General features: G+C 50.0%; 1 protein-coding gene across 2 annotated transcripts; it reads left to right on the top strand.

The window, feature by feature from the left end:
* TGFB3 (transforming growth factor beta 3) lies at positions 1 to 22,521 on the top strand. 2 transcript variants are annotated; one of them, XM_090271206.1, is made up of 8 exons: positions 1 to 1,431; positions 8,958 to 9,121; positions 9,391 to 9,520; positions 14,536 to 14,643; positions 16,561 to 16,732; positions 18,733 to 18,886; positions 19,990 to 20,134; positions 21,829 to 22,521. In XM_090271206.1, the coding sequence occupies exons 1-8, from the start codon at positions 1,092 to 1,094 to the stop codon at positions 21,921 to 21,923; spliced, it is 1,308 nt and encodes a 435-aa protein (XP_090127332.1). In that variant the 5' UTR covers positions 1 to 1,091; the 3' UTR covers positions 21,924 to 22,521. The 2 variants fall into 2 exon arrangements, with proteins under 2 accessions (XP_090127332.1, XP_090127333.1); XM_090271207.1 differs by lacking the exon at positions 21,829 to 22,521 and having other exon boundaries at positions 19,990 to 21,156.
* The last annotated feature ends 749 nt before the right edge of the window (positions 22,522 to 23,270 follow it).

Below are 23,270 nucleotides of genomic sequence, written 5' to 3'. Positions count from 1 at the left end.
GTGTGTGTGTGAGAGAGAGGGAGAGGGAGAGCAGCGAGAGGGAGAGGGCGAAGCAGGAGGGAGAGAAAGGGAGGGAAGGCGACAGCCAAGTCCGAGGGAATGAGCGAGGGAGGCGAGAGATAGGGGAAGAAGCATGAGAAAGAAGGAAAAACAGCTTTCCGGAGCAGACGTGCAGTGAGCTGGCTTCTACTTTATTTTTCTTTTCCTTGTTTTATTTTTAAAAGAGAAGCAGGGACCAGAAGCAATGGCCGAGGGAGAAGACAAGCCGAGGTGCTGGTGACCCTGGGCGTCCAAGTGGATTATCGGGGCTGCTCTCCAGCGGCCTGTCCTCCCTGCCTTCCAATTGCACATAAGCCCACATCCCAGCCAATGAAGAGGAGAGGCAGCGTGAACAAAGTCATTTAGAAAGCCCCCGAGGAAGTGTAAACCCACGAGAAAGCATGAATGGTGGGCCTGAGAGACAAGTGTGTCCTCCGCTGCCCTCACCTTTAGCTGGGCCATCAGCCGCCCAGCCGTGCCTCTCCCCACCTACTCACTGGTGATCTGAATTTTTTTTAAACATTTTTTTCCCTTACCTTTTCCATTCTCTTTTCTTATTCTTCAGGGCAAGGCAAGGATTCTGATTTTGGGACCCAAGCCATGGTCCTTCTGCTCCTTCTTTAAAAAACCCACTTTCTCCCCATTGCCAAGCGGCCTTTGGCAATATCAGATATCCGCTCTATTTATTTTTACCTAAGGAAAAACTCCAGCTCCCTTCTTACTCCCAGCTGCCTTGCCACCCCTCCCAGCCCTCTGCCTGCCCTCCACCTGGCCCGCTGGGAGTCAGAGCCCAGCAGAACCTGTTTAGACACATGGAGAAGAAACCCAGAGCTGCAAGGCACACAGTCGGCTTCTTCGTGCTCAGGGTTGCCAGCGCTTCCTGGAAGTCCTGAAGCTCTCGCAGTGCAGTGAGTTCATGCACCTTCTTGCCAAGCCTCAGTCTTCGGGATCTGGGGAGGCCGCCTGGTTTTCTTCCCTCCTTCTGCACGTCTGCTGGGGTCTCCTCCTCTCCAGGCCTCACAGCCCCCCTGGCCTCTCTCCCCGGCTCGCCCATGAAGATGCACTTGCAAAGGGCTCTGGTGGTCCTGGCCCTGTTGAACTTTGCCACGGTCAGCCTCTGTCTGTCCACTTGCACCACCTTGGACTTCAGCCACATCAAGAAGAAGAGGGTGGAAGCCATTAGGGGACAGATCTTGAGCAAGCTCAGGCTCACTAGTCCCCCTGAGCCATCGGTGATGACCCACGTCCCCTACCAGATCCTGGCCCTTTACAACAGCACCCGGGAGCTGCTGGAGGAGCGGGAGGATGGCTGCACTCAGGAAAACACCGAGTGGGAGTACTATGCCAAAGAAATCCATAAATTCGACATGATCCAGGGGCTGGCGGAACACAGTAAGTCCAAGTGCTCACCGGGGTGTCTGCTCTGGAGGGTCTGAACTGGAGTCAGGAGTTCCACCGAGGGGGCCTAGTGGTGGCCGCACAGCGGGGTGCCCCAGGTTCAACCACACCAAGGCTCGGGAGGTGCATGGGGAGGGGGGTGGGTGGGTGGGGAGGGGAGACAGCCATTCTGGTAAGACCCAGGCACTTCTGGGAGGCCAGGCATCCTGGAGGTGAGCAGCTCGCTCAACTCACATCACAGCCTTGACTGATTTTAATTTGAAATTGCATTGTGTTGTCCTGTTAACATATGTGCTGTCGCACATGCGAGCTGATCAGTAACCGTAGGCATATAGGTGCCGTGAAGGGGCAGGGCCTGATCTCTCTCAAGCCCTACAGTTTCATGAATCTGGAGACCTCTGTCTCCTCCCTCCTTTTCACAACTCACTGTGACACGTCTCCGGTTCAGGTTTTCCAATTCTTGGGAAGAAGAGTACCAGCCCCAAATTAATGTATGTCAAGCTTTTGAATCCCAGGCAAGAGGCATCTTCTTGCCGTCTGGATCGATCAGTCTCCACCACACACGTGACCCACGTGAGCTGTGGGCGTGGGGGAAGGGTACGCATCTCTCTTCATATGTACACGTGCTTTAGGGCAACGTATAGTCTAGATTCATACAGTAGACAGATTCATGTTCTCAAAATGGGTGTATTCCAGGACTGTGGACATGGGGAAGGCAGGATTGTAGCTCTCAACGACATATAGTTGATTGCTGGTGGCTCTCCTGTGTCTGCGTGTCATGGGGAGAGTGGGTGGGAGGTGTGGCTGTGGGTGCAAAGGGGACATGTGTCTGGGAGCATGTCCTCCCACGAGGCTCCCGTCTGTGCTGAGGATCTGGGAGGCTTCTGGGTGAGATGTCTGTGTGTTTGTACACGTGTGGAAGTCATGTGTGTTTACTGAATGGGGATTTTAAAAACTTCAACATGAGAGAGAGAGATTTGGCAGATGTGGAGAAACTGACAGCCCAGGAAGGAGGACCGTGAGCCAGGGACTCTGGGCGCAGCTCTGTTTGCTTTTCCTACCAGCAGGTGTCCTCAACACCCTGCTACCCTGGTCCAGGCTCACCTGGGAGGGGGCAGCTCCTGGACTGGGGGCTGGAGGGTAGGATGGAGCAGACAGGGTGAGGGTGGTCAGCAGGAAGGAACTGCAGGGGTTAAAAGGAACCTGGCTAGCGAAGCGTGGGTGGCTGATGGGTGGACCGCTCTGGCTGAAGATGCAAAAGGCCCCAGTGGGAGCTGGCCCACGCCAGGCCCAGGAGTCTGTGGTTACCGGCGAGGGGTTCCCACTCTCGTGTCTTGTGGCTGCCTGGAGCGCCCTGCCTTAGGATGTGGCTACCGTGCGGGTGAGGCTGGAGGACAAGGCAGAACTCATGCTCCCTGCCCAGGGCCCTCCAGGGTGGACTGACTCAGGGCCTCCCAGGGGTCCACAGTTACCAGAGCACCAGCAGCTGGATGGGTAAACCTCCAACCCCTGGGCACCCATGAAGGCAGGAGGTAGAGGCCTAGACTAGGAGGAGAGAGGAAAGCTGAGGCCAGCAAGAGGTCTGAGGAGAGCCCAGGGCAAGAGGGAAAGACTGGGACCTTAATGATCCAGGTCAGGAGGCGGAGTCCCAGGGAGGAGGGATTGTGAGTCACCAGGGCCCAGCCGGCCTGGAATCCCCAGCTGAGAATGAATGAGGGCAGGCAGGTGCCAGCAGACTCCATTTTATGCAGACTCAGGGCACAAATAGTGGATGGCCTTGGGAAAAAGCTGGGGTGGGGCTGAGCAGTGCCAAGCTGCAGCACCAGGACCTTGAAACTAGCAGGCAGTGGGTGGCCCTGAGTCCAGGGAGCTGTGGTCAGGCAGGGAGCAAACCAGGCTCAGGGAGCACAGTGCTGTCCTGGGCAGGGGGCAGGGCCCAGTGGGACACGGGCAATGCCAAGGAGGCTCGCCAGGGAGGCTCGCAGGTGCAAACAGGAAGCAGGCCCAGACTCTCTGCAGCTGTTGGAGGTGACACAGAGGCTGAGCAGACATGGCCGGGGCCCGCCCTGCAGCTGGTCAGGTGCTGAGCCAGCCCTGGAGAGGCAGACACACAAGGCACGCTACTTATAAAGAAGGCAGTGGGCAGATGCAAATGCCCAACAGATGCCGAGCAGGAGCAGAGGGCCATGATCAGAGCCTGTCCTGAGCTTGTGAAGGCGGGCAGGGGGTGGCGCTAGGTCTGTGGTGGGACCCTGACAGTGTCTCAGGACCAGAGCTCCTGCTGAGAGGGGATGAGATCACATTCTCTTCCACATTTTGTCACTCTCAGCCCCTTCCCATACCCAGTGAACAGGACTGGAAGGGAAGTGACAGCAGGAGCTGGGGCACAGTGACAGGAGTGCCCGGAGAGCAAAGTGCAGGAAGGACTCACTTCTGGTGGTGCAGGAGAAAGGCCCCAAGGCGAGAGCGGAGAGGCCAGGGCCCATCCTCCAGCTCTGCTCGGTCAGGCAGGTACCCCCTTTTCCCTGTTCAGTGGACAAGGGGACTGAAACGCATCACTTAAGTAATTTGCCCCCAAAGAGCAGTGACTCTAACTTAGTCCTTCTGCCTGCAGAGCGCTCACTGATAAGCACCAGTGCAAATGCGCAGAATACACATTGTAAGTCCTGCTTTTAACCTTTAGGCTCCAATAGAATTTTGATTAACAACATGTTGGGCCAAGTAGGAGGGGTTAAGAGCTATTAGTAAACCCGGGGGCAGATTGCCGAGTGATAACTGGGTGCCTTCTTGCTTAGCTCTGCCTATTTTCGTGGCCGGAGATTCACACTGCCACAAATGTTCTCCCACATTCAGCACCAGGGGTTTTCTCTATCTAATGAAGAATCTTAAGCAGACTATGCAAGTACACCACATAGAATTGGGCAGGTCATTTCCCTGAGCCTCAGTTTCCTCATCTGTAAAGTCAGAGATCATCTCGAAAGTCCTTTTTAGCTGAAACAATTTATGGTTACATCTGGGATGATTCAACATAATCTCTGCCAGGGAGTGGAGGCAAGACTGTAATCCCTTTTATGATTCTCCTGGATTTTGCTGTGGGAAGTGGGCGGAGGCCTTCTCGGACCCACTGGGAGGGAAGACACAGCTTTTTCAGCTTCTTTGTCATCCTTCTTATCAAGATATCACCAGTGTGGTGTCATTTTATCTTCTGGCTGTAATTACCTGTGTCTGGCGGGAGACTGTTACTTTCATCGAAGGGCAAACCCAGAGTTCCTGAGAAAACTTGATATTTTAACCTTTCTTTTTTTCTGGCTACTACATTTAGGTTTTGTTCATTTTGAAAACTGAAAGACATATTGAGAGAACTCATTTGTTCTAGTGCCAGTGCCTTCCACACAGCCAGTCAGTGTTGGTCCAAGTGTGGTCCAGAGGCCAGGGAAATGGGGAAACTGGATTCCTGGGTCCCAGCCCACCCTTACACACTCAGAATCTCTCGGGGGGCTGAGACCTGGGGAATCTGTACTTTCAACAAGCTCCCTGTTGCTTCTTAAACTCACTGCAGCTAAAGACTCAGTGAGCAAGGGCCAAACCCATCCTTAAAGGAGCTGCAAATATGAGTGCCCACAGAGGCCAGGCAGCTCATGCAAATGACCCAGGAGAAAAGCCACAGCCAACACACTGCACCGTGGCAAACTGCTTAGGACACCTGGCCGCAGGTCACGGGGAGAATAGGGCATGTAGGGAAGGCTGGTGGGGGGACCTGGAGGACACATGCCTCGTTAAAAACGGGCACCCACTCCTGCTGATTTTTGCAGTTAGGATGGCGTGTCCAGCTTGACTAGAGCACACCCTGTCCCAGAACAGCAGAAAATCTGGATTTTTCTGTGAACTCTCCCAACTTTTAACACTAACTTAAAATGTTTATGGTCTTCTAATTCAAAATTTTAAAAAATGATGCATTGGCCAAACAACATGTCTAATGCATTTAAAGGTTAATCCATTTAAAGGTCAAACCATTAAAGTTGTGGCTTCTCAAACTTCCAAAACATCTGGAAGCCATGGCACCCTTTACAGACCACTATAAACTGTCGTTCTCAACCCTGGCTGCATATTAGAATCATCTGGAAATCTTAAAAAAACAAAAAAAGAGCAAGCAAACTCTGGATCCACCCACACTCCAGTGCAGTGAGAATCTCTACTGGGGAGTGGGTCCAGGCAGCATCTGTTTTTAAAGATCTCCAGGTGATTACATAATGTACAGCCGGGATAAAGAAGCTCAGCCACACTGATAACATGTCGTCCTGTCACTGAAACCAACAGTGATTTTCCTAGCAGAAATGATGTGTACAAGCAAAGGCACATCTATGAGCCCAGGTGTCTGAAAACATTTCATGTGGCATGGTCCAAACATGGTCAGCTATTTCCAGGTTTTTCCATGAATACTCTACATAAATATTTTTTGCTTGTTTTTCTCTCCCTATAGCAAAAAAGGAGAAAATGGCAGCCATCAATCTATATATTTTGTGTGTAATGGAAAAAGTTGATCATAATTTAATTTGTAAAGGTCAACCCTCTAGTCCAGCTCTCAATAATACTAGTGTTCTGCAGAAACCAGGCTTAGCCACAAAACTGACTGGGAATTGGCTGTTGTCTGAGGCATAGGTTGGTATTCGTGGATCCACTTCATGGAATCCTGCCCCATTCTGTTGGGGAAACCGTCCCTCCACTAGATGATCTCTCAGGTCACCTCTAACTTCCAGAGTCTCTGCTTCAATAAGTGATATCAGAAAATCTGGGTTCAAATCCCACATCTGCCATTTACTATCTTAGTGACCTGTGAAAGTCATTTCCTGACACTCACTGTTCTCATTTATAAAATGGTAAATTTTACTTATTCTCATTCTCCTCAAGGATTATTAGAGGGTCAAGTGAGTTAATAAAAGTTCTTATGAAATGTAAGGTCATGTTATCATTTTGGTTACTTATTTACACTCTGACTTATTCCACAAATCATTTAAAACATCATTATCAGCCCTGGCTGCTGTGGCTCAGTGGATTGAGTGCCAGCCTGTGAACCAAATGTTGACAGTTTGATTCCCAGTCAGGGCACATGCCTGGGTTGAGGGCCAGGTCCCTGGGTCGGGGTGTGTGTGAGAGGCAACCGATTAATGTATCTCTTGCTCATCGATGTTTCTCTTCCTCTCTTTCTCCCTCCCTTCCCCTCTCTCTTCTTGCCTTTGTCAAGAAGATGATCTCATTTTCTTTTATCTCCTAGGGAGTTCTTTTTATATCAATAGCAACTGTCTGAGCTTTGTATATTAGGGTCAATTTGTTCATGTGTGACCCTGGCCAAGACCCCTCAGGACATCAGTTTCTTCATCTGAAGGGGGTTGCACTAGACAACCCTAACATCCCTCCTGTTAGAAATCTGTAGATCCGAGTGATTAAAAAAAGAAAAAAATGGCCCTTCTTACCTCCTTCTTGAAATCTCCTGGAAATTCCCACCAAGAGGAGACCTTAGGGAACAGATATTTTTGTGGATGGGCTGAAAGAAACCAAGGAGGGATGGTCACTAGGGTGTCTTGAAGTCTCTCTTAGCTCATTGCTCCCCTCTCCTCTTGAATGCCTGTGGCCTTGACTCTCCTCAATGGCACGTGCCATTTTCTGTCCCCCCCTTTCCTTTTTGTAGCAAAGCACACGTGGCATTGACATACCCTTTCCTCCCTCTCTCAACAGTTACTGGAGGTGCTTCTATCACCGAAGCCATGTTGGTGACAGCTCCTTCAAGAACCAAGTGTGTCAGTATGCCAGAGGGTTGCCGGTCCAACTGACTTATCCATGTCTGGAGGGCTACAAACTTAAAACTGAAATTGCCATCATGATTCTTATTTTGGTTCTATCTAAAATGGTTCAGGGAATAGTTGGCAGTATTTGTTCTTTCAAAGCCAATTATTAATCAGGGCTTCATTAGCAGGCATTCACACATTTGTTTTCCTAACATCTGTTTCATTAATTTTCTCAGAACCAGTGTCAGGTCCACCAGATGGCAATTTCCAGAAACACTCACTCATCCTTTCCTAAAGATCAGTAGCCCATTTGCTTGTTTCCAGGCCTCTGATCCTTCCCGCCTTGTCCGGGACTTCCTAAACCACCCCTCGGGTGATTATGAGCTCATTCCAGCCATGTCCATTATGTGTGGAATCTGGGTCTCTGAGCTTGAGTTTCAAGTTCTGTCTATTGTTACCATTTGCGTAGAAAGTTTTCCTCTGGCTGTTAATGCTGCTCAGATCTTGAGGTTGTAAAGTATACAGGAGAAAAGACAAGATCTTTCCTTTATCTGGCTTTCAGGGGTAGGAAACAACATTTGCTGCCTTCTGTCTCATGGACGGAGACAAAGAGGCCCCTCGGTTACGGAGGCTGGCATAGCGCGTGCCGTCCAGGAAAGAAACCCTTAGGGAGAAAGGAGCCATGGTGAGGGACCGGCTCAGTCTGAAGAGACATCTACACATCTGTGGGCTGCCAGGCTCGAGATCCGGGCTCTTTGCCAGACCAATGCAGCCTCCTTAGGTCTAAAACCCAGTGTTAATTATGTCACTGAACTGCTCTGACCCGTTTCAGGGCTCCCTACTGTTAATGCGATAAAATCCAACCCCTCCATGTGACATTTCAGCCTCCCTGCGGGTGGACCCCAATCGACTGTCTTGACCTCATCTCATCTATTCCGGCCCGGCCGCTTGGGTCACTCTTACTCACCTGCAACCCCCCCCCCTTTATATCCATCAGTCTTTCTATGTGACATTTCTTTCTTCTCCATCCTCAAACCCTTTCCTCCTACAGGACCCAACTTAAATATCTTCTCTTCCACAAAGTGTTCTCTGCTTTCTCCCACCTCTGACCTCTTTGCAGCAACTCCTGAGCTTCTCCAAAAGCCCTCAACACTTTCCCTCTAGTCCTGTTATTTGGGTCCATGTATTAACAACCTCCCCTGTATATTAGTCTCCTTGAAAGCAGGGGCCATGATGTCTCTTCATTTTTGTGTTTGGTGTTAGCACTGTCCTTGGCACATAGTATATGCCCAACCCACATCCAATACATGAATGAATGCCTGAATTAACAAGCATGTGAATGAAGGAAGCCACTAGCTATGGGTTGATTCAACTCCTAGGGGGAGCAGCTGATATCTTTTGAGAATCTGTGTTTTCTACAAGACTAGTAGAAGCAGGCCTGAGAGCCAGCCAGGGCTGATGTGAGGGCGTGGGACGATTACAGTTGGTTACAGTTGAGTGGCCAGTCTTGAGTTCCATACCCTGGGGTCCTGAGGTCTCTCTGCTCCTCTCCCAGATTTATGTGTGTTTTCAGGGCCACGGAGGACCTTCTTCCTATCTCTACTTTTAGATCTGAGACCTTAAGCCTCTGCAAAGGTCGCAGGTGGGACCTTGGCCCCTTGGCAAGTGTCTGTTGGCACCACACTGCTCGGGTGGGTCTCGCTGATGTGGAGCTTCCCCTGCTGCTTTGTCTCCTAGATGAGTTGGCCGTCTGCCCCAAAGGAATCACCTCCAAGGTTTTTCGCTTCAACGTGTCCTCCGTGGAGAAAAATGGAACCAACCTATTTCGAGCAGAATTCCGGGTCTTGCGGGTGCCCAACCTCAGTTCCAAGCGCAATGAGCAGAGGATTGAGCTCTTCCAGGTGACCCCCATCCCTGAACAGAAACCAGCCTGACGGGAAGTCCAGCTCCTTTGACATATTAAGCCTCTACTCGGCACAGAGCCTGGCAGACCTGGGTGGGAATCCTGCCATTCTAGCCGTTCTTTCTGTGTGTCCTTGAGAGGATTATGAGTTAACTAAGGGGCTCAAAGAAGCATTCAGAAACCCTTCGTTCCTGCTGCTCCCCTCATGTGTCCTGCACTATGACATGACATCGCTTATGGGCACTTACTCCTTTCTCTGTCCTGTAGATACTCCGGCCCGATGAGCACATCGCCAAACAGCGCTATATTGGCGGCAAGAACCTGCCCACACGAGGCACCGCCGAGTGGCTGTCTTTTGACGTCACTGACACTGTGCGTGAATGGCTCTTGCGAAGAGGTAGGTTGACTCTTAGAATGAGCATTTTGGATGGAACCTCGGGTCCCTTGGCTCTTCATGAAACACAGGGAAGAAGACAGAACTAGGGGAGTCGCAGATCTGGGTTTCAAGTCTTGCTTTGCCACTGACTTTCTGTGTGTCTTTCATTCATTCACTCAACTCTTATTTATTAGAAGCTCACTCTGAGCCAGGTCCTGGGCTCGGCAGTGAACAAGACAGGTGAGGTCCGAGAGCTCATGGGGCTTTTGTTCTGGTAGGAGACACATATAATAAACAAACATACTGACAAATAAGAATTTCAGATAGTGGTAAGTAGCAGGAGGAACAGAAAGCAGGCAATGGGATAATGACATTGGATGCTCAGGGAGGGTCTCTATGAAGAGAGAATTCGTGCTCTGAGACCTGAGTGATGACAAGGGGCCAGCCCTCTAAATTCAGGATAAAGGATGTTCTAAGGAGAGGAAATAGCAAGGCTCAGGCCCACAGGTGGGAACAAGCTCGATTTGTTCCAGCAGCAGCAAACACATTGGCATGGCTGGAGCCCAGTGAGCTGGGGGGTCCGTGCAGTTGCTGGGGCCAAGTGATTTTGGACCTGTCAGGCCATGATCAAGTTTAAGGACTTACCCCAAGTATGATGAGATGTCCTAAGAGGGTTATAAGCAGGGCTGGGGATATGAGGTGAGGTGACTTGTTTTGTGTATCCCTCTGGTCGCCCTGATGTCAAGGGAAGGAGCGGGAACACCAGGTAGGGGCCTTGCAGCAGCCTGGATGAGCACAATGGAGGCATCGGCGGGGGGCGGTAGCAGTGGATTTGGAGGTGATGTGGGTGTATTCTACATTTTGGAGGTAAAGCCAATACGGCAGGTGGATTGTGTATGGGGTATGAGAACACAAGAGGAGTCTAGATGACTTCTAAGATTTTGGACTGAACACTCAGGCGGTACTACTTATTGAAACAGGGAAGACTGGGAGGAGAGCATGTTTGGGGAAGGTTTGGTTTTGGCCAATTAAGTTTGAAAGGCAGAGCTGTTTGCTAGACATAGCAAACTTCACAGGTCCCAAGTATCTCACCCACTCGCTGTTTCCTCCCCTGGGAAATAAAGTAATGGATGTTTCCTTCCCTGCTTCAGCCTGTTACATAAGAGTAAACTTTTCTTGGGTCAGGTAAGGAAACTGAGGCCCAGAGAAGTTAAGTGATCTGACCAAGGTCCTGCAGCCTGGACTGGAACTGGAGTCCCCCGACAGACCGTCGCGATGCCTGCGACATCTCATTCTGCTACTTCTGTACTTGGTGCTACTGCCTGGTCCAGGCTCAGTGGGTGGGGGGACCTGCGATAGTCCCATCTGTTCCTTCTCCCCCTTATGAAGAGATTTCTGCTGTTGTCAGCCTCCTCGGAGCTGCACTCCATCCACGGACGGACTGCCAGGGTCCCTGGGGCCGGTGGGTCCTTCCTTGTCTTTGGCTTTTTAGAAAGTGGGGTGAAAGCTCTAAGGCAGAGATTACTAATGGCTTGGCCTACATATTACTTTTAGGTTTTTAAAAAGTTAAATGTATTGGGGTGACACTGGTTAATAAGATCATATAGGCTTCAAGTGTACATTTCTATTCCTCTAGATCTGTGTATCGCACTGAGTGCCCACCCCTACAGCCAGCCGTCTTCTGTTACCATATATTAGGCCCACCCGACCCCCACCCCCCTGCTTTCCATTTAACTAGTGGGCAACAGTTTTTGGTTTGTTTTTTTAAAGTTGAAAGATTTCACATAAAACCTAGACTTCTGGCTTTTCTTGAAAAATTGGAAGATTTCCTGGGAACGATCCATTGGAGATAAATAGTGGCCACCTCTTGAGGTGGGACATGCTTTCTTCATGTCACCTAGGCCCCACCATTTCCCAAGAATGAAGCTGGCAGTCCCCACTTAGCATGAGATGCTGGCTTGCTTCGCCCACTTACAGAACCTGCCTGGGCTCTGTAGGCATCTGAGTTGGCAAGGCCCGATCCAAGGTACATTACCATGGCTGAGCTGGCAGATGGTGGGCTGGAGGCCCTGCCTGAGCTCCGAGGGTACCCGGCAATTCCGTGCTCTCCGCCTTACCGAGCACGAAGGTAAAAGCCTGGGAGAGCCTGCCTGGATCTGCTGACAGCAGCATTGTTGGGAATTCTGAGTCAGACCACACTCCGCCTGGAGCCCCAAGTAGCTGCTGAGAGGAGAGGCGGGGAAACGAATCTCTGCACTTCCCTGTCTGATTCTGATCAGCTCCACCTGGATTTCTTTGACGCCCTGAGCACTTGGAGTTCCTATTTTCACAGCTGCAGAACTCAATGAGCAGTTTGCATTGAGAATGATTTCCATCCTCGTGGAGACATCAAAAAGATAATTTCGTAATAAAACCTATGGGTCCCCCACCCACCACCCCCACTGCTGCCAGTTCTGAGGTTAGTTCCCTCGAGGCAGATGCTGCCCGTGCCTTGCACAGGGCAATCACACACAGTCCTTGACTTATGCAGAGCTCCTGAGCCTCTTTAGAGTTTGTGGCCCCAAACAAGGCAGCAAATGGACTCCAAATGGAGCAGTTGGCGGTGTGGACCAATGAGGAAACTGAGTCACACATCTGGTCTTGCATTCATTCGTCAAACGTCTGACAGTATTCTGTGTGCCAGGTTCCCAGACTGCCTTCTGGGTCCCAGAGTTGGCTGGAGCCCTCTCCAGAGTGGGGTCTCAGGCCCTCCTACCCCTGAGCTATTGCTCCACCCCATTTGCCTTTCCTCTGGGTGCAGAACCAGGCCTCCCCTCGGGGGCAGGGCAGGGAGCACACCCAGCGTCCAGTTGGGTGGGATGCTGGGAAAAGAATCGCTTTGCATCTCAGTGAGTGTATGGGCATCTTCCTTGGTGGTCTCGGTGGGCCCCTCTTTTCTCTCTTTGTCTCTTACAATCAGGAGTGGGACTCTGGCATCAGGCTGCCTGGGTTTGAATCTTGGCTTACCGCTTCCTGGCTGAGTTCCCGGACAAGCCATTTAATTTCCCTAAGCCTCGGTGTCCTCAGATCTGCACAATGAGGGACAGTAATAGCTCCCACTTTATAGGATTATTATAAAGATTAAATGAGTCCATGTAGGGAAGTCTTAGAGTGCTTGACATGTAGTAATGCTCAACAAACGTTGGTGAATATTGTCTTCACTCTTTGAAGCTCTCTACCTAGACAGAGTCTGATGGCCAAGCCTGGCCATCATCTCACACTTAACACCTGTCCCCTAACCCGAAATCTCCCCAACACATCTGCCTGCATCTTGACTTTCTAACTCACAAAGCATAGAACTTGTCCACTCCAGGTCTCTCCTGGCCTACCTTCAACCCTTCTGGGTAACAGGAAGTGTACTATGTTTTAGGTAGCCCATTTCAGCGACTCCAGCTCCTTCTTTGAGCTTCTTTAAACCACTTATACCTCCCTCTCTATTCATTTCTTGTTCTCGGGCTGGGGCTCAGGCTCCTAGTTGTATGGGTCCCTCCCCTTCCCATCAGAGCTGACTTTCTGGGACAGAAATCTTCAAGCTCAGCAGATGCCAGCATATCCCAGAGGCTGCGCTCTGAATTGATGGGAGGAGGCACTGAATTAGTCTTTCACCAGTAGCACTGGGACATCCAGGTCTGCCTAATCGTGGCTAGGGCCTCTAGGCTTGGGCCATTCTGTCTGTGAGAAGGATGCTGAGTGGGCCTGGACTCTGGGGTTTCCCCTGATGATACCCAAGTTCAGTAAGACTCCAGGTTGGCCCCAAGGCTGGAGGCTCACCCAGAATTCGGGTAGCCTCAGAGAACAGGAAATCAGTCAGTTCTCTGAGATGCTGATTCTGGACCCAGAGGGGTCCTCCCCCCATGACCTCTGCTACACCTTACCACTTGCTCCCGGATCAGCAGAGAGTCCCTGCTTGTCTCACCCACCAGAACTGATGCGAGACCAGATACCAGACCCTCTCTGGTCTGACTTCAGTTCAAATTTTTCACTCCCCCTCCCCGTTTTTTCTTCCACTTTATTTAACCCCTTTTACTAGTTTCCTTGCTTCCCCAATTTTAGTTACCAAAACACCTGGTCCCATAATTAACAGGAGAAAGGGCCAGACCTGGCCTTCCTGCCCTGGAGCACGAGCCATCAAGCCCCTGCCCTCACACTTACTCATGCTGGCTCGCTCCGGGCTCCTGTCGTCTGGACCCTTGGCCATGGCCCTCTGCTGCCTTCTCTGGCCCGAGCTCCAGCTTCACAACTGTCTTCCCAAGCTGTCTGCTTTCTCTCAGTGAGCCTTCCGCATTTTCGGTGAGGTGAACAAGGATCCCCAAAGGAGAAACCTCCAAGGGGGTTTCCTGCCCTCATCCTTTTTCCTTAAGGAGAGCGTAGCCAGGTGTAACTGATTTTTACTTCATCTCCTTTGGGATCTACTTTACGTCTGCAACCTCAGCCCTGATCGAAATGCTGGCCTCTTTCACTTCGACTGATTCTGCTGCTTGTCTGCTGCTGACCTTGCTATGCCATTGCTCCTGACTTTTAACCTACGGCTCAGAATGGAGCACCTCCTCCCATCTTGGGGCCTCTCTGCCCAGAGTCCTTCAGTTTCCCCTTTCCCGGGCCTCTTCCCCTCCTGCGTGGCTCGAACACCTCCTCTCCCAGCAAGCACCTAGATGGTGTCGCTGCTCCTTCCTGCACCCTCATTCTTCCGCTTCCAAGTAGGGCAGGTGACAATCTTTTGCTACTATTGTCCTTTGAAAGTAGATGAGCACTGAAGTTCTCCTTCACGATCCCCACTGATTTACGCCTCCAGAAATACAGGAAATGTGCCGACATGAGTGGGAAGGTCCGCGTTCGGCATCCCGTTCTGTCTCCTGGGACCCTGGGGAAAGGTCCCCTCCGTCTGCAGCAGCAGCAGCAGCAGCAGCAGAGGCGCTGGCTCTCCCAGGCCGGCTGGTGGGAACACGTCTCCGTCCCGCAAAGTGCTTTTCTCACTGACTCTGTGTCCTATTTTGCAGAATCCAACTTAGGTCTGGAAATCAGCATTCATTGTCCCTGTCACACCTTTCAGCCCAATGGAGACATCCTGGAAAACATTCACGAGGTGATGGAAATCAAATTCAAAGGTAACCAAGTGGATAGAACAGGAGACCCGTACCAGGCCCCAGGGAAGGAACTGAGCTCCCTCATAGAGGTGGCCAGCCGTATTGTACTTGAGTAATTCTGTGTTTCCCTCAAAGTAAGGAGTGTGACTTCCAGTTTCTAGACATGGAGAATGCATTTTCACCTGGAAGGTCAGAGCAGAGAAATCCTGTAGGTGAGCAGTACCACCACTCTGAGCTCAGTCCCTAAAATGGGGTGAGAGGACCTCTTCCACAGGTTGTTATGCAAATTCAATGAGATAATGAACATATAACACAGTGCCAGGAACTCTCAGCAAACAACACCCATCTTTCTCTTTCCTAAAAGAAATGAAAGTTGGTGGATGTGAGTTTGAGTGTCCTGACTGCTGAGCCTGCGAGCTGTCTCAGAGCCACCTGATCCTTGCCCAGGAGGCATCTGGGTTTGAATAACAGCTTCTGGGCTCCAGGTGTTTGTGTTGAGACGGGGAAAGAGATGTGAGTCATTTCTGATTTTCCAATGTGTTTCTAAGGCCCTCCACCTAGACAGTCTCTGGATGCAGGGAGGCTGTCTTTTCCTTTCATAGCCCCATTTTCAGTAACTGAGGCAAACCTGAGGTCAGGTGGTTTGTCAAGGTTAAACCACCCAAGTCGAAGAAGCCTGAGGTCAGAGCCTTGTCTCGAGAAGGGTGCAGGCCTCTCTTGGATCCTGCCCTGGGCAGTCCTTTCACTCTTCACCGGCGCTATTTCAGAGCCTTTTAAATTTATTTAACTTTATTTTTAACTTTTCTTAAAGATTTTATTTATTTTTAGAGGGAGGGGAAGGGAGGGAGAAAGAGAGGGAGAGAAACATTGATTGGTTGCCTTTCATATGTGCCCCCACCTGTGGACTGAACCTGCAACCCAGGCATGTGCCCTGACCAGGAATCAAACCCGTGACCTTTCGCTTTGCAGGATGATGCCCAACCACCTGAGCCACACCAGTCAGGGCCAGAGCCTTTTTTCTTTTTTCTTAAACCAAGCACTTGACATCCTAATTATGGAATCCCAGGGCCCAGAAGATCTTTGGAGAACTTACTTAGAGGCCAGGTTAGGACAAAATCCTTCCATTTCAGTTTTGCTCTAAGGAGTTTCAGGAAAGGAAACTGGAAACCCAGGCCTGGCATTTATCTCACAGACCCAGCGCCCCTTGGTGAGGGCCAAGGCCCTCCAGTGACTGTGTGAATTAAACTCCCCCGGGGGCTGTCCTGGGTGGAGGTGGACGCAGCTGGCAGCTGTCTGTCACAAAACAGGTCTCCGCTTAATTGAGGCCCTTTCTAACTCAGTCTTCATTCTTTTCCTTTTCAGATGACATAGTAGGTTTTCTTTCCAGAGTTTGTTTGCTAAGCAGTTTATCATGTCTTTCATTATTAGCTCATCTGAGTTTCATAGTGAAAACATTTTTGAAGCTGGAAGTCCAATGAGAATGGGAATGATTATTTGGTCTCATTCCTCTGGCTTCCATTCAGGATATCTTTAATTATGACACCTTAAATGACCACAGGGACTTCTGTGCTATCTTGGCCAATTCAGATTATAAGAGGAAACTCACTCACCCTAAGATTCTTAAGTCCCAGTGTCTAAACTCACCAGCCCAAAGGAATGATAGGAAGCCACACAGTGGCAGAGAGGCTTCATGGCCCCCTGAAGGTCCCAGGAGCCTCTCGGGAAGGGCTCACCACCCTTGGAAGATGAATGCACACTGGAGTCACGAGGGATCTGACCAGGGGTGTCCTGTGGGTTCTTTTGATACCGGCTCCCCCACCTAGTCTTTCCTTACCTCACAGACCGCACTGCTGCTCCTCCTGGGCAGTGATGGGATGGAGCGAGAAAGCGGTCTCCACTCTGCCTTTCTTAGATCGCCACCTCCCTTCCCTCCTGCAGGTGTGGACAGTGAGAGCGATCATGCCCGTGGGGATCTGGGGCACCTCAGGAAGCAGAAGGACCACCACAACCCTCATCTGATCCTCATGATGATCCCCTCACACCGGCTCGACAACGCAGGCCAGGGCGGGCAGAGGAAGAAGCGGGCCCTGGACACCAATTACTGCTTTAGGTGAGCCTGGGCCCACTCAGGATCCGTGAGCTCCGAGACAACCTTGACTACGTACCTACTGTGGGGCGGGCCCCAGGCCAAAGCCACACTCAACCGAGGGGCCCTTAGGTTATTCACAAACATCTTCGAGGGAGGAGATTTAAAACCCCCTACAAATCTCTTTCTCTTTCTCTGGGAGCCCCACGTTTCTCTGCAGCCCAGCTCTGTAAGGTTCTGGAGGGAGTTTGTACACTGGAGGAGAGTGCTGCTCCGATGGTTTGGATGGAGAGTCCTGGCTGAAGCCTCTCCGTGGTCCTCATGTTTTAAAGCACTTGTAGGGGGCGTTTACATGGTGGGAGATGCAGGCAGGAATTTCCATGAAAGAAGTGCTCAGTTTCCCTATGGAGGGTCCCAGGATGCTACTGGATGAGGGAAAACAGGCCAGCCTCCATTTGTAGGGGGGAACCTGAGCCAGAGAAACGAACGAATGAATTCAGGTGTAGTTGCGGAGCCACTGTGAGGAGATAAGCACACACACACAAAGACAGAGCCTCTTCTCTTATTTAGGAGTAGTTTAGCTTCTTGTTTATAAAGGAGGGGCTGCTAAAGCATGCATAGCAGTTCCTAAAAGATAGGAAAAAAACATTCAGGAGAAGGTCTGATGGATAAAGTGCTCGAGAATTGGAAGTTCCCCTGTGGATGTAGGAAGGGTTCAGCAGGTGTGGAGTTTGAGCCTTTGAGGACAAGTGGGGTTTGGGCAGGTGAGGATATTGGAGGGGGGGGGGGCCCTTCCAGTAAAGGAAGGAGCATGAATGGGTCCATTTGGCTGGATGGAGCTGGGGAGAATGACTTGGGAAAGTTTTAGGCCTAACACCATGTCTTATTAGGAACAGCCAAACTAATGAGGGATGTTGAACTTGGGGAAGAGTGGGGGTAGGAGAGGCATGGAGATTTGTTGTTCTATGTGGCGCTTCATCAGTTAGGAATGAATGCTCTTGGCTGCAAATAGCGGTGGCCTAAACCACATGTGGTTTCTCGTCCACTGGAAGCCTGTTGCAGCAGCTCAGGGCCAGTCTGGCTGCTTACGTATGCCATTGGGGACAGGGTTCTCTCTCTCTCTTCGGTCATGTTTAATGTGTTGGCTTGCTTTTCATTCTCGTGTATGGTCGCAGTGACTGCTGGGGCTCCAGGTATCTTGTCCATGAAATATTTCTTGCCAGAATATGCTCTCATTTCCTGCATAGTTCTCCTTATGTCTGGTAGTGGCTGCTACGTGACCACCCCCACCTGTAAGGGAGGCCAGGAAAACAAGTATCTGGTGTTCTAGACTCTATAATGGGAAGCAGCAGGGGAGAATGGGGTTAGGAATGGCTATTGAATAGAACACAAAGAACATCTGCCGTGGTTCACCCTGGGAACCCACAAGAAGCCAGATTTCGGCCAACAGCTGCCCTGGAAGTGGCAAGTTCTAGGTCTCAGCACAGACTGATGTGCAGACTAGCTGTTCACTTGACATCGCATTTGGGGTGGTCTAGGAATCATGAGTCTAATAATAGAAGGATATGCCTCATTTTGATTCCGTGGCCTCAAGATTTAGTCTAGACAATAATCTACTGTAGTACATAAGTTGTGGGAGTTTGAAGTTCATTTCTGGTTGGATGCACAGTCGGAAGATCATAAAATCATCCTCAAGTTAGCTGCTCAGTTTTATGTGAAGCAATTTACATGTCTGCTTTGATTCATAATGTAAAAGGGGGACAGGGCCCCTTTGCCTTTTTTCTCTTCCTCATCAGCTATATCTATCTGCCTGTTATGTCCTTGGGATCATGGTCTTCAATACAGAAAATGCCTTTATAGCCTATACGGCTCAATGCATTTGAACCTGGGATTCCATTGATTAGACCGCCTCTTATGATGCTCAGGGAGGATGTCAAGTGCAAATGTGAGGGCCATTTGTGAAGCTGTTTATGGTGGTGATTTGCTTTTAGGTTGGTTTTCTATGGTTGTGTTTTGTGTTGCAGCAACGTGGAAGAGAACTGCTGTGTGCGCCCCCTCTACATCGACTTCCGCCAGGATCTGGGCTGGAAATGGGTCCATGAACCTAAGGGCTACTACGCCAACTTCTGCTCGGGCCCTTGCCCATACCTCCGCAGTGCAGACACAACCCACAGCAAGGTATGGAGCGGGGTTCATGCCGCAGGGAGCCCTGGGGCTGAGTCGACCAGGCCACTTGTTTAAAGTGATGCATGAAGGACTGAATGTTGAACGAGCGAACAGTGAGCTGCAATGAGCAACACCCCTTTTGAAGGTCCTGATCTTGGCACCTTGGCCCAACTCTACCTGGGCACATTCTCCCCTTTATAATTTCTTACATAGCTTCAGCCAGACTTTTTTTTCATTAAAAAAATTTTTAAAAATTATTTTAGAGAGAGAAAGGTGTGTATGTGGGGCTGGGGGCTGGGAGTGAAAGAGAGAGAGAGAGGGAGAGAGGCATTGATTTGTTGTTCCACTTATTGATGCACTCATTGGTTGATTCTTGTATGTGCCCTGACGGGAGATCAAACCCGCACTTTGGTGTGTGGGGATGATGGTCTAACCAGCTGAGCTACCTGGCCAGGGCCTCAACCAGACTTTTTATTTGCTCTGTCTAAAGCTTTTGTACCATTCTGAAAATTAGCAATCACATGCCACCCCGTATGTCAGAGATGTGTGCACATGGCAGGCAAGGAATATTGGGGCAGAATGGCTTCTACTACCAGTTAAAGAACTGTGGTAATTCCAGCCTCTCAAGTGTAGCAGTAGCAAGCAGAAGCAGCTAAATGAAACAACTGGAAGGAAAGGGGAGAGAGAGGGAAGCCCATGACCCTGAAACCAGCTTGTCTTTCCCTCAAGGGGAATCAAAACGAGGGCACTCATTTACGAAGCACGTTTCCTTATAGCTCATTATCACTGCATCTTGTCTGGGGCCCTGCACTCTGGCACCAAAGTGACCAGTTAGAGCTAGGAAGACCAAGATAGCAGTGTTTTCTTAACAGAGAGAGAACGCTGTTGTCAATCGCAGGTCCCCCATTATCTGTGAATATGCTGACGCTGTTAACAAACAAGTGTAAACGCTCTCCATCATCCTCTGGACTAAGAGGGTGAGCCACTCCTGCGGACCGAATGCACGCCCTGGCTGTCTACCATGTGCTCCGTCTCTGGGACAGCTGCGGGAGCTTGTGGAGGGTTCCAGGCCCAAGGCTTGGCTTTCCAACCTCTAAATGATGTGTCCTCCCCAGGTGCTGGGCCTGTACAACACCCTGAATCCTGAAGCATCTGCCTCCCCTTGCTGCGTGCCCCAGGACCTGGAGCCCTTGACCATCCTGTACTATGTCGGGAGGACCCCCAAGGTGGAACATCTCTCTAACATGGTGGTGAAGTCCTGTAAGTGTAGCTGAGACCCCACCTGCGACAGAGAGAGAGGAGAGAGAACTGCCGCTGCTCCTCCGGAAAACGCGGAAGCAACAGACTTCCCCTAGAGGCCTGGCGCCCACGACCTACAGCTTCAGGCAAAAGGCTGAGACGGAGGTTCCCTTTTGGAACGTTTCTTTCTTACTGGCCCTGAGAATCACTGTGGTAACGAAAGTGTGGGTTTGCTTAGGGGAAGGCTGGACTCTTCAGAACACACAGATTTTTTCTGTGCAGTGGACAGAGGTGGTGGGGACAGAGGAAGAGGGATGGCAAGTTGACAAGTCATGCGGCAGTGGGATTGGGGATCCTTAGGGAGGAGGAAGGGCAGAGAATGGCCGGGACAGGGCCAGACTGGAAGACACTTCTGATCTGAGGTCAGATTTGCTCATCGTTGCCCCATGTCTGCTCTAGGGAATCTGGAGGACGTTACACACGGTGAGCATTTTTCTTCAGACAGGTCACCAAGACAGGGTCCCAGTGTCGTATCTCATACTACCCGGGATGAAGGACAAATCTGTTATTTTTGCAAACTGTCCTCCTGACATCAATCAGCATCAAGGGTCATTGCAGGGAAAAAATCCAGGTAATGTAGTTCCAGGGCCATCAACTATATTGGGCCTTATGGGTATGTTGAACTCAGAAGCGGAAGGTGAGAAGTAACCCGGCTCCCATCTGCCCTCTGGGTCCCTCCTCTCGCCTTCTTCCTCAATCGTAAATATTTCCCCTTGGACATTTGGCTAGACACCTTCCAGGTCAGGGTGCACATATCTGAATGTGGGGTCTGTGCAGCCTTTGGGGCATTATGGGCTCCCCCTCCCTGAGACCCTGTGTTCACCTGGTGTTCCTGGAAGCAGGTGCTACGTGTGGGGCATGTGGGGGAGTTGCATGTGTGCCATACAATGACTTGGCCCCAGACGCGTAGACTGAGGTATAAAGACAAATACAAATATTACTCTCAAAATCTTTGTATAAATAAATATTTTTGGGGAATCTTGGATCATTTCATCTTTTGGAAGATTGTTTCTAAAACAGTAAGAGCCTTATTCTAAGGTGTAAGTCTGACTCGATAACCATACTTAATTGCAGTTTTAATTTATGTCCATATGTGCTAATCAGAGGTAACTGGAATCTGGGGTAGAGAATTGCAAAGGTCAAATACATCGTTTAGTGTGAATGCCCTGGACAGTGGCCCACTGTGCTGTCTTCTGCCATCGGAGAAGATGGAACTATTACTTGCGTTCCCTGTTTTCTCCAGGGTGTATTATTTTCAGACATGCAGAGAAGTGTCTTAGATTTGCAGAAAGTATGATATATGAATCTGACCTCCATTTACCTGTGGGCAAAATCACCAGGTGTGAACCCTCGCATGTGGAAGTGTGTTGGTTTGTACATTCACTATAAATGACCAACATCATAGGTTTTGAAAATCTCATCTCACCCTCCACATCAGTAGAGAATTAGGGAGACTGTCTAAGGCAAGTGGCCTAATAAGAGGCCAATTCTGTTATAAGGTTAAGCCTAGAAAGAGCTCACTAGCAACCCCGTTTCAGACAATGGGCCTCTTGCCGAGGATGTGGGATGGGAGAGGGCAAGAAAAGCATGATTTCAGGGTGTTCTTTTGAGGTCACGGATTCCACAGTGAGGCAGAATTCTCTCCCCATGTCCAGGCCTCCGGAAGCAGCCACCTGCAGTGAGTGAGGAGCCACACCCAGTGGCTCCTGGAAAACGTGTTCCTCTGTGGAAATCACTTTACCACTGGTAAAGAAAAAACAACAACAAACAAGTCTATCTGAAGCTAAAATGAGCAGGTTGAAGAATGTTGGGGTGTGTGTACCTTGCTCCTTTTGGAGTTCTCCCGAATTGAGCTCCTGAGTTTGGTCACCGGGACTTTTTTCCTCTTTGTCCACGCCCGGCAGTTCTGAGGGTTTTTCTCTTGGCCTTCACTCCACGTAGCAGCCATTGACTCCCACTGTGCTTCAGGGACACCTGTGTCCCTACCCTACAACCGTGGCTGGTGGGATTGTATTCCATCTGATCCAAGGGAGCTGGTGGATCTAGAGTGGATGTAGCATGCCCAGCTTGTTGGCTACAGGCCACTGCTATCCCAACTTTCAGAGTCTGTATTCACTTGTGGCTGTCATTCTCAAATTTTAATGGACACAAGAATCACCCAACTGTTTCTTAGAAATGTACAATTTCAGCCTGTGACTCTAGAGTTGTCTTTAGGCCTGGGGTAGGGTCCAAGCTGTTTCAAAACTACATTTTGAGAAGCAGTATATTGTACCTGACATTGTTGCTCCTTACTTGAGGCTTAAATAAGAGGAAAATAGTCTTTGTGGTCCTACAATAAACTTTCCCTGTTATCCAACCTCAAACATTGGCCTGTGGTTCATCCTAATAAACCAAGGCAATGAGAAGGGTTTCCAGAAGTATTCCAAAGAAAACAGAAGACACTGTGATTCCAAGTGGTCTTTTTATGTTTGAGCTCCACTCTTATCTTAACCAGCAGATACAAACATGGGCAGAGGTCTGACGTCCAACGTCCCCATTCCATGTCACTTACAGGTACTGCAGAAACTTGAACAAGTGTCCCTCTGCAAAAACACATGCTTGTTTGGGGGGAGGGTAAGGAGGGACACTGGAAATGACACTGCTATTGGAGGGGGGAATCACATGATCTGCCTGGTTTATTCCTAAAAGTCTTGTACCATTAATAATGACCTGAAAGTACTTGTGTAAATGAAGGGAGAGATCTGGAGTCTCGTCTATGCCTGATAAGCACATAGCAAAGGCAGGAAGAGATCCGTTTGAGGACTCAATTCTGATTAGTTACCTAGGGCAACTCCAAGCACTCTAGTTGGTCTAAAAGTTTTTACAGGACTGACACCCTCCCATCCTTTCTCATAAGATCCATATGGGGAGTAGTCTGCCCAAACACCTGATTTCCCAATTCTAAACACCAGTGGGGGACTATGAAGGAATTCAAATTTGTCTCCTAACCAGTTCACAACCAAGATGGCTAACAGTCAAGATAGCCCTCCAACTACTAACCAGAAGTCCTGGGAACATCTGGAAAACATTCTCTTTTCTCTCGCAACTGATAGACCTC

This window comes from Furipterus horrens, unplaced genomic scaffold, assembly GCF_987537825.1.
Source record: "Furipterus horrens unplaced genomic scaffold, mFurHor1.1.pri manual_scaffold_3, whole genome shotgun sequence".
In the NCBI taxonomy this organism is placed as follows: domain Eukaryota; kingdom Metazoa; phylum Chordata; class Mammalia; order Chiroptera; family Furipteridae; genus Furipterus; species Furipterus horrens.
The sequence above is the reverse complement of the archived record's forward strand: the minus strand, read 5'-3'. Positions and strand labels throughout refer to the sequence as shown.

Coding starts and splice junctions, on each gene's coding strand:
- TGFB3 (XM_090271206.1), top strand. CDS start 1,092: ATGAAGATGCACTTGCAAAGGGCTCTGGTGGTCCTGGCCCTGTTGAAC. Junction 14,644..16,560: donor GATGGAAATCAAATTCAAAG/GTAACCAAGTGG, acceptor TCCCTCCTGCAG/GTGTGGACAGTGAGAGCGAT. Junction 16,733..18,732: donor GACACCAATTACTGCTTTAG/GTGAGCCTGGGC, acceptor TTTGTGTTGCAG/CAACGTGGAAGAGAACTGCT.